The sequence below is a fragment of the Puma concolor genome, chromosome D4 (assembly GCF_028749965.1).
Source record: "Puma concolor isolate L17-30 chromosome D4, mPumCon1.1.hap2, whole genome shotgun sequence".
Taxonomy (NCBI): Eukaryota; Metazoa; Chordata; class Mammalia; order Carnivora; family Felidae; genus Puma; species Puma concolor.
This window is the reverse complement of record NC_141679.1, coordinates 57,097,811-57,114,516: the sequence shown is the minus strand read 5'-3', so window position 1 is coordinate 57,114,516 and position 16,706 is coordinate 57,097,811. Positions and strand designations below refer to the sequence as shown.

The following is a 16,706-nucleotide window of genomic DNA, read 5'->3' as shown; positions in this document are numbered from 1 at the left end:
CAGTACTGAGCTTCAGTATGGCCAGAGGTGGGCCAAAGAGAACAAGGACTTAGTGCCACAGTGGAATGTGGGTCAGGGACAAGTGTGGAGGATAGAGACAAGGAACGCAGAGGGGTGGGGCTCCTGGGTGGCTCAGTTGGTTTAGCGTCTGACCCTTGATTTTGGCTCAGGTCATGATCTCAAGGTTTGTGGGATAGAGCCTCAAGTTGGGCTCTGCGCTGACAGTGCAGAGCCTGCTTGGGATTCTTTCTCTCCCCTCTCTCTGCCCCTCCCCTGCTCTCTCGCTCTCTTCCTCTCAAAATGAATAAAAATAAACTTAAAACAAAAAAAAATTTTTTTAACTTAAAAAAAAAAAGAGCAGGGGCGCCTGGGTGGCGCAGTCGGTTAAGCGTCCGACTTCAGCCAGGTCACGATCTCGCGGTCCGTGAGTTCGAGCCCCGCGTCAGGCTCTGGGCTGATGGCTCAGAGCCTGGAGCCTGTTTCCGATTGATTCTGTGTCTCCCTCTCTCTCTGCCCCTCCCCCGTTCATGCTCTGTCTCTCTCTGTCCCAAAAATAAATAAACGTTGAAAAAAAAAAAATTAAAAAAAAAAAAAAAAAAAAAAAAAAGCAGAGGGGTGTCACCTACCACAAGAATCTGGTGAGAAGAGCTAGTGGTCCAGGCCGGGGCAAGCTGGGTCTGAGAGGAGGGGACTGACTGGGGGAGGAGAAAGTAGGCAAAAGTCACACCTGAATTTCTGCCTCCTAGAGGAATCTTGGCCCTGGGAACAGTGCACCTCACTAAGTATGAGGTCAGGAGATGGCCCCTGGTACTGGGTGTGATATAGCCGAGTTTCATACTCATGCCAGGTGTCACCCCGACAGATACGGGTTGTTTTGTTCATTCATTTGGTAGGTCCACCCCCTTGGGCACAGGAAGCAACTGAGGAATGTATGAGGGTTCCTATGAGGAATGGGGTCCAGGCTGCTGAGAGAAGAAATTGTGGCCTGCTACTCAGGACAGTGGCAAAAGAAAATAAGAAATAAGAAATATGCATCTGGGGGATAACTAGAGTTAGGGTGGACCTGGAGTAGTTGGCTGAGGGGTCTAGAGATAAAGACTGGAGTCACACACACAGGGTTGAGGATGTGCAAAATTCGAATCACTGTTGAAATGTGGTATGAGTACCAGAGGTTCATAATACTATTCACCATTCTTGTGTATATGTTTGAAAATTTCCATAATAGAAGGTCACAAGAGATTAAAAAGAAAAAAGTGTGACTATGTATCTGCATGTGGTATGTGTGTACCCTGCCATGGATGTGGACTCAGTTCAGAGACCTCTGAGTGCCAGAGTGCAGACATGGGAGTCCACCACCATGGGCACGTATTGCACAAACTGCAACCTCCCTGCGGTTGGGGACAGCACTTGTGCAGGGCAGGGGGAGAAGCATTTGCTCTGTGCAGACCCTCCATATTCATCTCAGTATCTTGCAGAGTGATTCCCCTTTCATGATCACAACCTGCCCAGGCCATTGGCGCTGTAGTGTCTATGTTACCAAGTATGTGAGACAGGGCAGCTGTGTGCCCGAACTTGTGACAGTATGTGTTGGTGTGTGAACACGGCTGTTCGTGTGTGAATGCCAGGCACTGAGTGTGGATGTGGGGGGCACGACTTGTGGGTGTGGCGGGGCCCTGGTCCAGAGTCCAATGGTGTTAGACTCCTCACTCTCCTTCGAACGATTCCTGGCAGCTCTCCAGCGCCCCCTCCTCCCGTTCTGGCAGTGTGGAGGGGGAACACCTGTTGGGGGGCTGGGAGCGGCAGAGCCCCGGGGGGCCTCTCCCCCCGCGCCCCCGCCCGCCCTGCCCCTCTCCGGTCCCGCCCCCGCGGCCGCCGCCAGCAGAGCGGCGCGTGAGCGCACCGCGGCCAGAAGAGCGCACCACTGCGGGAGCGCACGGCTGGGGACCCCGCGCAGGGAGCAGAGCCGAGGTAGGGGCTGCCCGAGAGGCGGGCAGAGCAGAGGGAACGCCGTGGAGACGCCGGGGGCACCGGGGCGCGCCAGGCTGGTGAGTGCGGCCGCGGGCCGTGGGGAGCCAGAGAGCGGGCGTCGAGACCCAGCGGTCCTCAGCCCGCCCGGTCCGGGGCTCTGCCCCCCGCCACCCTCTGTCCTCGCGGCCCCTCAGTGCTAGCCCTCTGCGTTCTCTGCCCCGTCTCTCCGTCTGTTTTTCCCTGCCTCAGTCTCTGACTCCCTCTATTTGCTGTCTCGCCTTGTTTCTTTCTAATCTCTCTTCTCTCTTCAGTCTCTGTCTCCTGCTGCGTCGGTCTTTCCCTTTCTCTCTCAACCACTGTCTCACTGTTTGTCTCTCTCCATCTCTGTCCCTGTCTCTCTCTCTGGACTACCTGTCACTCAGGTCTTGATATTTATCTCTTACTCCTCTCTCTGTCTCTTACCTTCCCTATCTACCCAATATCTCTATCAATCTCATCTCTCCCCACCTCTGTCTCTCTGTTCTTATCTCTGCCTGATTATCTCTGTCTGTCCCCACCTGTCTCTCATTGTCTCTCTGTCCCATCTCCATTTCTCTTTCCGTATCTCTCCTGTCATTGTCTCTCTTTCTGATCTCGCTTGCTCACTCTCTCTCTCTCCTCTCCTGTCCTCTCTGTTTCTTGGTCCTTGTCACCCTCTCTGATCTGCTCAGTCTTTACCTGTCCTCTGTCAATATCCATTTCTGTTTCTTTGGGTCTGGTCTCTTGTCTCTCCTGTTGTTTCTACCTCTGTTTCTGTCAATGTCTGGGAAATCTATCTTTTTGCCTTTTTTCCTATGGCCCCCTGCACTTCCTTGAATCAGTAACCACCTCCTCTTGTGCTGGGGGTTGTGGGGGCAGCAGGGCCCAACACTCATAATTCCCACCCCCACAGGCGGCCCTTTCCTCGGGGCCCCGCCTGGTGCCAGCCCCCCCACCAGCGGGGGGACTGCGCCTGGAAGCTGTAATGGAGGCCCTGCAGAGGCAGCAGGCAGCCCGACTGGCCCAAGGGGTGGGGCCATTGGCCCCTCAACGCCCATTGCCACCACCACTACCTCCCTTGCCTGGCCCTCGGACCCTGCAGGCCCCTGAAGGGGCCTTGGGGGAGGTTGGGACTGAAGAAGAGAAGGATGCGGAAGAGGATGAGGAAGGGGAGGAAGCCGGGGCAGAGGAGGAGGCAGCCGAGGAGAGCCGTCCAGGGACCCGGGGCCCCAGCTCACCTTCAAGTCAACCCCCTGGACCTCATCCCCATGAATGGACCTACGAGGAACAGTTCAAGCAGGTAGGACCCCCTACATGTCTGGCCCCCTCCCCTTCCTCCTCTCTGGGCAAAAGCAAAGCCAGGTGATTCGTAGCCCATCCACCCCCACTGCCCTCTGCAGGATGGAAAAACAGAGACACGGAGACCTGGAGAGAGACAGTGGGAGGACTGTAAGATAGATAGTGACAGGGAAGCAGAAAGAGACCTCCAGAGACATGGAAAGAAGTGCATAGACACACACTGAAAGGTGTAGGAGACGCCTAGAAATGTGGAGGCATGACAGACTGGAGGCTTTTGGTGAGGCTAGAAGGGAAAGTGGGGGGGGGGGGTGTAGGAGCTTCAAGAATTTTTTTCAGGGAATGGGATCTGGGGAATGGGGATTCCAGTGCCAGCACCATCTTACCCTACCTTCTCACACATCAAGTCACAAGGTCATATTCCAGCAACCAGTGGGGGTTTCCTGGGCTGCATATTTCTGTCTCTGGAAGCAGAATGGAGGTTGCCACTCCTTTTGCAAGCTGATACCCTCATCCCTTCCCTGTCACATTGCCCCCATCCAAATCCTCTCCCTGGCCTGAGTTCTATGGGTGACAGTTCCTAGCCTGTGATGGCCACACTATAGCCGCAGTGTGACTAAAGGGCTCCTGTACAGATGGGAGTGACAAGATCTTACTCTGAGAGCTTTAATTTGAGGTTCTTCCTCTCTGTGGAACCCATCTGGATGTTATTCTAAGGCACTACTTCAGGCTGTCACTATGAATGTATTATAAAGGGCTCTGACTCCAGGTGTGCTGTTCTGGTGATATTACTCTGAGGATGTTGGTCTTGGGGACTTTTCCCAAAAGTGTTAATTTGCGGCTAGTACTCTGTGGCATTAATGTAAAACTTGGAGTGTTACTCGGTGCTCTGTTGCTCTAGTGACTGTTTCTTTTGGGTATAATTCTGGGGATTATTACTTGGGAGAGCATATGTATTATTTTTGGGGATCCATCTAAGGCTTTGGGCTTAGTTCTTCTGGGGAGTATAGGTCTAAAGTGGATCTCTGGGTTCTGTTTTTTTGTTTGTTTGTTTTTAATTCTGAGAGTTCTTAGTGGGGAATGGAGTGTTACCTATTGGTATTACTCAGGGACTGTTATTCTGGGTAAATGACTGTTAGTTATTCCAGGGCTTGTTTCTGCTGGGTGGTATTTGGGAGGTGATACTGGAGATGGGGCTCCAGGTGACTGGGATGACCTCTGGGTCTTTCAAGTTCTGACCCTGCAGGTCCTGGGCAGTGTAGGGCCATTACCTCTGTGGCAGCTTCTGTAGTGGGTAGGTCACTGCCCCTGGAAACAGACCAGAAGTGGGGCTGAGGGGCCCCAGGTGTCAATCCAAGAGATTCCGAGCATCTACTCTGCCTGAACAATGGGTTAGAGGCATCTCAGTCCCTCATCCCCAGCCATGGCACACAGAGATGTGAAAAGCAAGAAGCCCTTGCAAGAATAAACAAGCGTGAATGAGCAAGCACCTCAGAGACATCTGTCAGCTTCCTCAGTATAGAACACAGTCCCAGCCTGACTTCCTTCCTGGGGATCTTTGCATGCCCTGGAGGGCAGGCTAAGCCTCCTAAGCTACCTTTAGTCCACTATTCCCCAGAGGGATGGTTTGAGCTTCCCAGGGCACCCCTGGCCAGTGGATCTCCGGTCTCTGTGTGTGTTAGGAAAAAGTGCCCCTCCCTGCGCCCAGGGGGAGAGAGTCTAATGCCAGGGAGTCCACATTTCAGACCCTACTCACCCCTTTAGCTGAGAACCCTTATTCAGGATTTAACCTGAGTTGGGGTCCCAGGGGGAGGGGGGGAAGTCAGTGGAGCTGAAAAATGACCTCAGTCCTTCCCCAGCTGTACGAGCTTGATGCAGACCCCAAGAGGAAGGAATTTCTGGATGACCTGTTTAGCTTCATGCAGAAGAGGGGTGAGTGGGATGATGTAAGGGAAGGACCCCCACCTACCAGTTTTGAGGAAGGGAGACCCCAGGGTTTAGTCCCCAGGTTGGCTCCTCTCTGCAGAGGCCTGAGCTTGGCAACACCTAGCCTTTGGGCCCTCCATAGCGTCTTTAACCTCTGACCCTGCCCCCCTCCTCCACCCAGGAATTAATTAGTGGCCAGCCCACTGGCAGGTTAATGAGTGTGGGATCAATTGGGAGGGTGGGAGGGGAAATGGTTGGGGGCTGGCCTGGGGGGTTCCCAGGATTGGGGGGTTGGGAATGCCTTGTTCCTCTTTCAGTGGCCCTTCGTCCAGCCTTGTCTCTCCTCAGTTTCCCCTTGCTTCAGGCAGGGGACATCCAATATGCTCTACAGCAGAAAGGACTGGGATTAGACTGAAGGAAGGACTTCTAAAGGGTAGGCTGGGGGCCATGTGAGTTGGGGTTGTGGAGGAGGAGGAATTCCTTTCCAGGAATCTCAGAGATAGAAGAAAATGCAAGGGTCCAGGAGGAGATCAGGGTGGGCGGCAGTCCATCACTTAGGCTTCTCCCCAGATTCATGGGTCCGAAGACTGACTCATTATCTCTCTCTACAAAGCTAATTAACTCACTCGGAGCTTGGCCTGATAAGCCACTAATTAACTGGCTGCACTGCACCCCCCTCCCTTAGTGCAGCTGCTGGTCAAAGTCCCTCAGCTCCCACCACAGGCCCAGCACCCCTTTTGGGATCCTTTCTAACCAGGGACCCTCAGTGGGGTCCCAGGTCTTTTTGGTCCCCAGGGAGGCCCAGTCATTCTGGCCCCAGTGTCTCCTCCCTGACCCTCCCTGGGAGGTCTTCCTTCCACTGGGGAAAGTGGGGTAGAGTGGTCTGAGCAGATCCCAGCATTCCCTCCATCACCCTCAGGACGGGAGCTCTGCCTCCCTCTGGTCCTTGCCTCCCTCTGCTCCCTCTGCGGGAGGGGGAGGGTGCGGGGGGGGGGGGCGGGGGGGAGGAGGTCCCGTGGGACCGATAATTTCCCTACATTAATCAGGCCGCAGCTAATTGTTCGGGTCCAAAGGAGGCGGCGGAAGGGGACGGGATCGGTAAAGAATTAACTGGGGCCCATCGCTCAGAGCAGACAGGCCCCTTTGTCAGGACTGGCCGGCGGGGGCGGCGCGAGCTACGGAGTTGGCGAGCCGGAGTTGGCGAGCCGAGGCGGGGGCTGCTGCTTCTCCCATCCGCCACTTCCGCCATCCCCCAGTCTCTGGCAGCCACCCCGGGGCCGCTGCTTAGGGGAGTTCAGCTCTTCAGCACTGTCAGGAAGTCCTTACTACGGTCTACCCTAGGGGTTGGCAAACTAAAGCCGGCTGGCCAAATCTAGCCGCCTGAGAGATAAGCATGGTTTTTACATTTTTAAATAGTGAAAAAAATTAAAAGACGAATAAAATTTCAGAACGTGTGAAATTCGAATTTCAGAGGCTGTAAATAAAGTTTTTATTGGAACACAGCCGGGCCCATTCCTTTAAATATCCTCCATAGCTGCTTTCAAGCTACAATGGCAGAGTGGAGTAGTTCTGAAGGGGAGGTTTGGCCCTCAAAATCTGTAATATTTACCGTCTGGACCTTAACAGAAGTTTGCCGACCCCTGATCTAGCTTCCTGTCCTTCCTGCTACAAGCCAGATCTTGGGAGCTCTGTGGGCTCCGCCTGGAATCCCCCTTATCCCTCCCTCCCTCCCTCTTCCCTTTTCTCTGAGATCCCGTCCTGTACCCTGGCCTCCAGGCAACCGACTCCTTCAGTCCTTGAGGATGTCCGCAGACAGGTTCTTAGTCCTAGTATTCTGACTCTCTGCCTACCTCTCACCAGGGACGCCAGTGAACCGCGTGCCCATCATGGCGAAGCAGGTGCTGGACCTGTACGCGCTGTTTCGCCTGGTGACAGCCAAAGGCGGCCTGGTGGAAGTCATCAACCGCAAGGTGTGGCGGGAGGTCACGCGCGGCCTCAGCCTGCCCACCACCATCACGTCGGCAGCCTTCACTCTACGCACCCAGTGAGGCCAGGCGCGCGAGCGGAGGGGGCAAGGAGCGGGAAAGGGGTTGCAGGACGTGGAGGGCCCAGGGGCGGGTGTTTCATTGTGGGACTTGATCAGTGGGATCCAGCCTCCCATCTACCCCGCCTCGTCCGTCCGCCCCTAGGTACATGAAGTACCTGTACCCGTACGAGTGCGAGACGCGGGCGCTCAGCTCCCCAGGGGAGCTCCAGGCAGCCATCGACAGCAACCGGCGCGAGGGCCGTCGTCAGGCTTACACCGCCGCCCCGCTCTACGGCTTAGCTGGGCCTACACCTCGGGGTACTCCCGGCCAAGTCTCCGTTCCTGGCCCCGCCCCGCCCACGCCCAGCCCACGCCCTGCCCAGGGCTCCGCCTCCGGCCTGCCTGCTCACGCCTGCGCGCAGCTGAGCCCGAGCCCCATTAAGAAAGGTGTGAGGGGACAGGGTCTGAGATTTGGGTGTCTGTGAGACCTGGGGGTGCGCTGAGATACAGAGAACACTAAAATGTGGGGAGTCTGAAGTCTGAGAGGCATTGAAGTCTGTAGTAAGGACTGACAGGGCACTGAGGTTTGCTGCACGCCAAGGTTTAGGGGTCCTCAGGTTTGAGGGTCAGTGAAACCGTAGAAGGTCTGGGGTACGGGTTACTGCGGTGTGGGCCTGAAGCTCGGGAAAAGGTCCTTTATCTAGAGGAACTCCATTCCACATCTGTCCACCTAGGGCTCCTATTGGCATGTAGTTTTTGCCTCCTGTGGTCTGTATTATTTAATAACTGAGCGCAAGGAGAGGCCCTAATTGTCTTGGACCAACCTAGACATGTATATATTGGCCCTTTGGGCTCTCCAGCTTCAGAGCCTCAGGCTGAGACTCTAGATGGGAGGGAAAATTGAACTTGGTGCTTGAGCTTGGGTGACTTCCCTTCACCCCAGCCCTAGGGGGAGAACCAAATGCAGAGGCAGAGTTGGTTGGGCCATGGGAGTTGACTGACCTTTCTTCCAGAGGAAAGCAGAATTCCAACCCCTCGACTGGCACTGCCTGTGGGCCTGGCTTTGGGACCTGCAAGGGAGAAGTTGGCACCAGAGGAGCCCCCAGAGAAGAGGGCTGTGCTGATGGGGCACATGGACCCACCTCGACCTGGAGCTCCCCCTAGTTTCCTGCCCCGTGGCAAGGTTCCCCTGAGGGGTGAGCAGGGGCTTGTTGCTGAGAGGGCTTCGGGCCTATACACTGAGGGAGGACAGACCCATCACCTAATAGGTGTTGGAGGTGGGACAGATAAATCCCTCAATAGACAACTGTGTGATTATAGGTGTGGGGCTGAAGTGGAATGGGGGCTGTCTGTAAGGATGGAGGGGGGAGCTTGAAAGTCTCAAGTCTGATTCTCCAAAATGTGACTCCCCTGTCCCTCCTGGACAGAAGAGCGGCTGGATGGGCCTCTCAATCTGGCAGGCAGTGGTATCAGCAGTATCAACATGGCCCTAGAGATCAACGGGGTGGTCTACACTGGTATGGGTACTGCAGGCTGTCTACACTGGCATGAGGTCAGGGGTATTTGCTCTGGCATGGGGATTTTAGATTTTCTCAGCTAGCATGAGGTTCAGGGATATCCAAACTTGCATGGGTAATGTGGGGTTCATGGGATTGCTACAATGGCATGGGTTAAAGGGTGTCTACAATGGCATGGGGTCTAAGGCATGACCTCTCTGGCATGGATACCATGGGATGTCTGCCTTGTCATGGACCTATGTATCAGTGTAAATATTTCTTGTTTACCTGTTTGAGGGTATCTATATTGCCATAGGAGTCTCTAACTGACCTAAGGAGCTTGTCCACATTGGTTTGTGGCAGGGATATGTGTGTGGTGTTGTAACAATCAGGACACTGACTTTTGTTTTCCTCTTCTGTTTCTGTGCCTACCTCCTCCTGCCTGTGTTTTCTCTCCACCACCTCCTCACCCCTTTATCAGGTGTCCTCTTTGCTCGCCGACAGCCTGTGCCAGCTTCCCAGGGCCCAACCAACCCTGTACCCCCACTCCCTACAGGGCCACCTTCCAGCACTTCACCCTGAGAACTCCCACTCAGAATTAAGAGTCCCAGCCCCAATGCTGAGTGGGGCCCCCCTCACCTTGATTCTTCTAGGGCACCCAGTCTAGGACCCAGCCCTGGGAGATGACACCCCCACCCCCACCCATCCATGCCCTGTGGACTTGAAGCCAAAGAGTTTTCTTTTGATGTTACATCTACCTCATTGTAAAGGGAGAGCACCTCCTCCCTGGCCAACTCCAGCAGCATCTACCAAAGAGTTCTGCCCTCCCTAACCCCCATCATTTCCTCATGTGCCTCCCTGTGTCAGTGTCATCTCTAGGACCCCACCTCTTCAAATCAGACCTGCTTCTCCTCAGAAGCCAGGTGAAGGGTTAGGTTGGGGTGTTGTGAAGGAGATATCCCTCAGGTCACATCTGAATAATAAAGCTGCAGTCCCTCCCTCTCCAGTGCCTCTTCTTGTTTGGGTCTGGGGGTTGGGAGGAATTATGTGGTATACACAGGTTGTTTTTGGGCCAGGGGTTCTCAAGAGGGGAAGACAGAATAGCAAAGGGCCGTGAAAGTAGTGGGCCTGGGTTTCATGATTCAGACTGCCTGGGTTCAAATCCTGATTCTGCTACTATAGTGCGGAGTGGCCTTGGGCAAGGCATTAGTCGCTTGAACCTTAGAAGACTCCTAAAGATCATGGTATCTCAGGGAGTCTTCTACTGATCTATGGGAATAGACCAATCCTGAAATAATAGGTGTATTTATATCGGCAACCTCGGGGAATAGGGTAGGAAACGCCTTTGGTACCCTTCAATTAGAAAAAGAAAAGTAAAAGTTTGGACAAGCAGGAACTGGAAACTAGGACAGAGCCTGATAGGTAGTCGTTGCCTAGGTAACCAGACAGCTTTTGACACCTTTCACTGGCCCTGCCGGTGACTTCCGGCACCCGAGGGCTGAGTCGTAACGTCACTTCTCGTATTGAGGGATGCCCCTGCGCTCTGATTAGCCAGCCTTCTCTATTTGGCCGGACGTCCCGCCCTCTGCCTGTTCCTCGGCTGAGGCGGAGGCGAGGTAGCTATGGCGGCTGTCAGCGACGTGCAGCGGCTACAGGCCCGTGTGGAGGAGTTGGAGCGCTGGGTGTACGGGTCTGGCGGGCCGCGCGGCTCGCGGAAGGTGAGTGATCTGGGATACAGTGCTGCCTTTCTGGGGCAGAGCAAGAGGACTACTGGCATGGTCCTCCGGATAGGTGCAACCGCTCCAGCCTCGTCGCCCCGCAGCCGGACCTTTGGAATAACAAAGGTTCGAAACCTTTCGGAGCTTATCGGACCCACGGGCTCCATTTCCATGGAGGACACTCAGCGTTATTAGGACCGATTGCGATGGGCTCATTGTAAACTGTGACTAAGACTGCCTCTGTCCTCTCGGGCTGGAGACCTAACACACTTGAAAATCTGACTAACGAGAGTTTCTGTAAGAGCTGAAGTCCACAATGGAAGGGCTGGCACAGAGCCCTGCGTAATCAATTGCTAAATATTGTGCAGAAAGAGGTCCGTGGGACACTGGAGGGCGCAGAGCAAAGGTGGATAAGGAAGGCTCCCGGAATGAGAGATGAGGTCTGAGAGAGCCAGAATTAGGAGGGAAGGGATTGGATACCGGGTGGGGTTTTTTTTTTTTGTTTGTTTTTTTGAGTTTGTTTATTTAGAGGCGACGGTGGCGGGGGGGGGGGGGGGGGTGGGGGTGGGGAGGCGGGCCAGAGAGAGAGAGAATGAGAGAATCTCAAGCAGGCTCCCTGCTGTAGGCGTGGGGGTGGGGGGTGGCTGGATTCCACCAACGGTCATATCATGACCTGAACCAAAACCAAGAGTCCCACACCTAACCCACCGAGCCACCAGGGGCCAGAATACCGGGTGTTTAGATATGGATGGAACACTCTTTCACACCAGTGACTGAATTTTGACAACCGTGAACCTTAGTTCTCCTACCCTCTCCCCCCACCCCCCCCCCCCTTTTTAATATGGGAAGACCTTTTACTGAAGGTAAAAGAGTGTCAGGCATACCCTGGAGTTAGATGCATCAGAGATAATGATGTCTGTTTGTATACTTCTTGTGGAATTGTCACTAGCAGATTGTGCCCCACTTGAGAACTGATTTTTCAAAACATTCTCTCCCTTTGACATCCATGACAAAAATGCTCCTTGTTTTCCTTCTACCTCTGTGGCTGTTGCTGCTTAGTCCCATTTGCCTCCCCATATATTTGACCCTTGAATATTAGCATTCTTCACCCCATATTCTAAAACCTGGGTAAGATCATTCACTTTCATAGCCTCTCCCTCTATTTGATCCTTTAATATGGGAATTCCTTACCTTCTACCCCTGGAGCCTAGGTAGGTTCAGCCAGAGAGGTAGGAACCAGGTTATGCTAATGTCCTATAAACTCTAACATAGTTAATTACCTTCCCAATCAGACTTAAAACTTCCCAGAGACTACATGACTATCTTCCCCTTCACACTGAGGATTCCCAGAAGGTGGGGTGGCATCTCCTTTAAAACAAGAGAAAGGGGCGAACCTATTTTGCTGGGATAAAGAGATTTGGGAGATGAAGGAATGGGGGTTCTTTACCTCTTTCAAGCCTTGGTCAAGCAGCGAACCTTGGAATTAACTTTCAGTCCCCTTGCAGGTGGCTGATGGCCTGGTCAAGGTACAAGTGGCTTTGGGGAACATTGCCAGCAAGAGGGAGAGGGTGAAGATTCTGTACAAAAAGAGTAAGTGATTCCATAGGGTGCCTGCCTTCCCTCCTTCCCATACCTATGCTTCCTGGGACCTGACCCTTGCCTTCCAGCCCAGTAGGTCATTGGAGTCACTCTATGGGGACAGAATGTGAAGATATTTCCCTGCTGAAGTGGTGTCATGGGGTGTGATTTCTACTTTGTGGTTAAACTCCAAGCCCATGACAGTGTCATAAGTTATGGGATAAGGGCTCTGCCTCAAAAGTCCTCTGGTGAAGGAGGGAGGAGAGGTATAGTATTTCCACAGGCAAGGTTCAGAGGCAGGAGGGAAATTAGGCACTGAGAGCCCAGGCTTGGCTCAGCCATGCCTTTTTGATTATGTCAGAGCCAGCAACCTAGAAATCAGAAAAGGCTCTCACTTGTCTTGGTGGCACTGAGGAGCAAGTGGCCTTCCACCTTTGGTGAAGATAGGTCAGTGGGAATGCTGAGGGTTCCAGGATAGTGGAGGCAATTGTGTTCCCAGCTGTAAAGGCTGAGTTTGGCCAGGAGGTATTCACAGGGGAGAGACAGGGAGGTGGGGCCCACTGGAGGCCTGCTGATAGATATTGTGGGTGTCATCTCCTCACTCAAGGCTCTCCCCAAAGTTGATCACTAATATCCTTCTAATATCCTTCATAAGACAGATTTCCCACACCCCACCCCTATGCCATTTTCTGTCTTGCTTCTTTTCTAGTTGAAGACTTGATCAAATATCTGGATCCTGAGTACATTGACCGCATTGCCATACCTGATGCCTCTAAGCTGCAGTTTATCTTAGCAGGTAGTGCTGGCCAATCTGTGCACATGCATCTGGGGATTATGGATTATGGGGGAAGTTGGGCATGGAGATGCCTTCCCTGCCAGTCCTCTCATGGATACAGCACTGGAAGCTGCAGTCTGAAATTCTGGCCTGGCTCTTGGCTGAGGCCTGAGGTCATCCTGTGGTCTTCTAGTGAGCATTGGGTATGGTATACTTCTGAGCCAGCTGAGGCCATGGTACCAGCAACAGTGGGAACTACTTCAGTTTTCTAACAATGGTCTGCCTCTAGGATCTTCCTTCAGAACCTTCCTCACTTCTGCTCACTACATAAAGGAGCTTCTAGGAAAGGGTGGGAGCAGAGAACATTGCATTTGGGAGAGGTGAGAATATTGGCACGGGTTTCAGCATTTTCCTTTCATGTGAGAAGGCACAGGTGTTTCAGAGTTCTAGGCAGGAACTATTCACCTGGCAATGTCTGCTGCTCAATTTAGTCAATCACTCCATGAGGTAGGGTTTGCCAAGTACCTGTGTTTCTTAATTCATTCAGAAGATGTTTAATGATCATTTTCTGTGATCCAGACCATCCTCAGTGTGAGGCATACAGTGGTGAACCAGAATGCCCCTGAACCATTGCCGCGGCTCAGGTGCCAAGTTCAGGAGATCTTTTCCTATACTAACTCTGGAGTCCAGCCTTTCCTTCCCTCCCTGGCCACTGTCTGCCTGGATTCACTGAGTTTGTTATAGCAGGCTAGAGGAAGAGGCCTTAGAGTTAAAACTTCAAGAAAGGTGGTATTTGGAGAAACCTAGAGGCTCCTTGGGTTCAAGACGGGTCATACCAGAGGCATCTAGGAGAGGTGGGAGCAGAATGGGGGACTGTGCACCTAGAGAAGGGGGCAGTGAGCAGAGTAGCTGCCCCATGCTGCAGGACTCAGCCATCTACCCTGTCAGGTCCTCAGTCCCTTGCATGGAAGTAGCAGTGCCCAGGTTTGCCTCACTGCCACTATCTTGTCTGTTTATGTCTCAGAGGAGCAGTTTATCTTATCCCAGATTGCACTCCTGGAACAGGTGGAGGCTTTGGTGCCTATGCTGGACAGCGCTCACATCAAAGGTACCTCTTTAGGTCTGCAGCTCTACCACTCTGCTTGGGGAGGTGGGTGGATGGACAGGACTTCCTTGTGCTTCAGGTTCCCTGGGTTCAAGCTAAGTCTGCTCCTTGTCTTTACCTCAACCCTGGGGATACCTGTCATCTGCATTGGGATGAAAATTGCCAGAGCAGAGAATTCATTTTCAGAACCTCAGGCAGTTTGGACCTAAGGACACTAGTGTAAGTCCAGCAGCTCCCAACTCTGAGTATTCCTTTTACTTTCTACCTCACCCCTCAGCATCTGTCCTTTAGGCTGCTATATAGCCCAGATTTTACTATAAGAGTTCCTGCCAGGTGTGTGAATGTGTATAAATTCTTCCTGCCGCACTGTTGAGAACAGTCCCTGGGCCTGAGTTTTGACAAACAGACAGTGACTTTAATTGAATCCAGATATCCATCTTGTCTGTCTCTGGAGGTATTTTTTCCTGTTCCCCCTCCCTACCCCCGATCAGCTATCTGCTGAGCATTTGACAACCTTAAGCTATGGGCTCAGCATGGTGGCCAGGGCTCTGGGTGTTGGATTCTAGGTGTCCAGCTTAGGAACCTTGCATTCATCCTCAGCCCACCTTCAGGCTCCCTCTTCTAGGCAGACCTGGACCCACTGGACTGAGAGCAAAGGAACAGATCCCATAACAGGCAAAGCTTTCTTTACCTCACCCTGCTTACAGCATTGGGGTGGGGGTATGGGGCAACTCTGGGGACCCCAAGGTTTATTTTCTCCTAGGGCCCTGTATCCCCACCCCAGCCCCCACCCCCGCCTTGGGTCCGAGAGTAAGACTGGGATGGGCAGGGAGCCACACCACCACCTTTAGCTGCAGTGGTCGATGAAGCCTGGCGTTTGCTTAGCTTCTCCACTCAATACTCTAATCCTGCTGAAGACCTAATAGACTATTGAACAGTCCCGGGGGAAGGCACAAGCATCATCGGGCAGTGTGTGTTGTGTTTTACAGCCGTTCCTGAGCATGCCACCCGCCTGCAGCGCTTGGCCCAGATCCACATCCAGCAGCAGGTATGGGAGGGGAGAGGACTGGAAGAGAAAGTAGACGTGGTGAGGCTCCTAGTCCCTACCGCTGCCGCCTGGGCAAGCAGCCTCAGGCTACCCTGATGTCAGCTCCAGGGAAAACCTGAGGGTTTATCCTTTTATCTTCCTCAGCTTTAGAGAGGGAAAGGGACTTGCTTGGCCACATCGGGATGTCTTGACTCTCTGAGTAGGACTATTCTGAGATACCAGAAGATTGATGATGGGAAGTACCCAAGAATTTCTGGGGATGGTGTGTCCTTGACTATGGGTGGAGGAGCTGTTTTTTGGTTTTTTGTTTTGTTTTGTTTTATTTTGTTTTGCCATTCCCAGGCCCCAAAGTTTAAAGAGGGTTCAAATATAGGGGGCAGGGGAGGAGGACACATATACTAGCAGGAGTGTTTCCTTAAATGTGTGGTTCACTCCCCCTTAGGACTGCTGTTAGGGTACCCATCCCGGAGCCCCATTAGAAATTTCCTCCTTTTGACTCTGGGGTGAAACACTACTTTTTCTAGGCTTTATGGGCTGTGAAGGTCCCTGACAAGGCAGGAAAGTTAATGGGAAGTGGGGGCTTTATCCAACCCCTTTCTCTGCCATACGTTGTCCCCGTAGGACCAGTGTGTGGAGATCACTGAGGAGTCCAAGGCTCTCCTGGAGGAATACAACAAAACTGTATCCTTTCTGCTCAGCCAGGCCCCTGAGGAATGTTGTCCAAAGCCCTGTCCTTTTGTTCCATCTCCATCTCTGTCTCTTTCATCCCATCCCAATCAACCTGTTTCCCTCCTCCCCTACCCTTTGGCAAATGCAAAATCTCTCCAGTCCCTCACTCAGGCTTCTGTTCTCACCTTGACCTGCCACCAGACAATTCTTCTCTCCAAACAATTTGTGCAGTGGGATGAGCTACTTTGCCAGCTAGAGGCCGCCAAGCAAGTGAAGCCAGCAGAGGAGTGATGGTTGCTCCCCATCCCAGGGTGGGCCAGGACAGCCAGGTTCCAGGGCCCTGTGTTAACCTGCCTTTGTAATAGGGCAGAGGCAGGTCTGTATTTATTGGGTTCACAGCCTACTTGTCTGTATTCAGGGGCTCTGAGATCAGAGGTCTGGCTACTTGAGATTTGCTATTTGCATCCACTCCCCACATCAGTGTCCTATTCCAGTGACAATAAACTATAGAAATCACTGGAGCAGTGTGCCAACTTCCTGGTCTAGGATGGGAGTGGTGGTGAGGATGGGGGTGGTAGAAGGCAGAATTGTCAGCCTTCCTAGTGGTTGGACCAGGAGGTATTCTCATCCTGATCTGGCTTTCTGGGAGATGTAGAGTTCTCAGGACAAATGCTCTCATTTGATTGATATGAGTGGAATATTTGTTTGTGTATCCATTTATCCCACATTTACCAAGTATCCTCTAAATGTCACGTGCCATGGTAGGTGAGGAGGACACAGGTAGGGTCCACTTGATCCCTGCTCTGCACAGACTAGCTGGGGAGACAGTCAAAGAAAAGAGCAGTCCTACCAAGTGGGCACAAAACAAAAAGGAATGGGGGAGGCAGTCCTGGAGGGTGATACGCAGGATGTTTGAGAGCAAGGGAGTAGCATGTGCAAAGCAGAGAGGAACCTTGAGGTTTCTCTCATGGGAGTTTACTTGGTGCTATTAAGCGGGAAGAGGAGCCCAGAAGAGGTTTGGTTGCAGGGCTTTGGGCTCTGGGGTGGGGTTGGGGGCGGGGGGGGCGCGGGGTGGGGGGGGTT

At 53.0% G+C, this 16,706-nt stretch overlaps 2 protein-coding genes across 6 annotated transcripts; both read left to right on the top strand.

The window, feature by feature from the left end:
- Window positions 1-598: 598 nt before the first annotated feature.
- On the top strand, window positions 599-9,732 carry ARID3C (AT-rich interaction domain 3C). Its single transcript, XM_086683403.1, has 8 exons — window positions 599-2,045; window positions 2,900-3,286; window positions 5,142-5,214; window positions 7,069-7,252; window positions 7,398-7,681; window positions 8,248-8,430; window positions 8,662-8,751; window positions 9,212-9,732. Exons 1-8 carry the CDS (start codon window positions 1,689-1,691, stop codon window positions 9,310-9,312), a joined length of 1,659 nt encoding a protein of 552 aa, XP_086539529.1. The 5' UTR covers window positions 599-1,688; the 3' UTR covers window positions 9,313-9,732.
- A 561-nt stretch (window positions 9,733-10,293) lies between these two features.
- On the top strand, window positions 10,294-16,139 carry DCTN3 (dynactin subunit 3). Of its 5 annotated transcripts, none has more exons than XM_086683406.1 (8): window positions 10,294-10,448; window positions 11,954-12,038; window positions 12,736-12,822; window positions 13,826-13,909; window positions 14,073-14,125; window positions 14,896-14,954; window positions 15,576-15,635; window positions 15,825-16,139. In XM_086683406.1, exons 1-8 carry the CDS (start codon window positions 10,353-10,355, stop codon window positions 15,877-15,879), a joined length of 579 nt encoding a protein of 192 aa, XP_086539532.1. In that variant the 5' UTR covers window positions 10,294-10,352; the 3' UTR covers window positions 15,880-16,139. The 5 variants fall into 5 exon arrangements, with proteins under 5 accessions (XP_086539532.1, XP_086539531.1, XP_025784428.1 ...); XM_086683405.1 differs by having other exon boundaries at window positions 13,826-13,921; XM_025928643.2 differs by lacking the exon at window positions 14,073-14,125.
- Window positions 16,140-16,706: the final 567 nt, after the last annotated feature.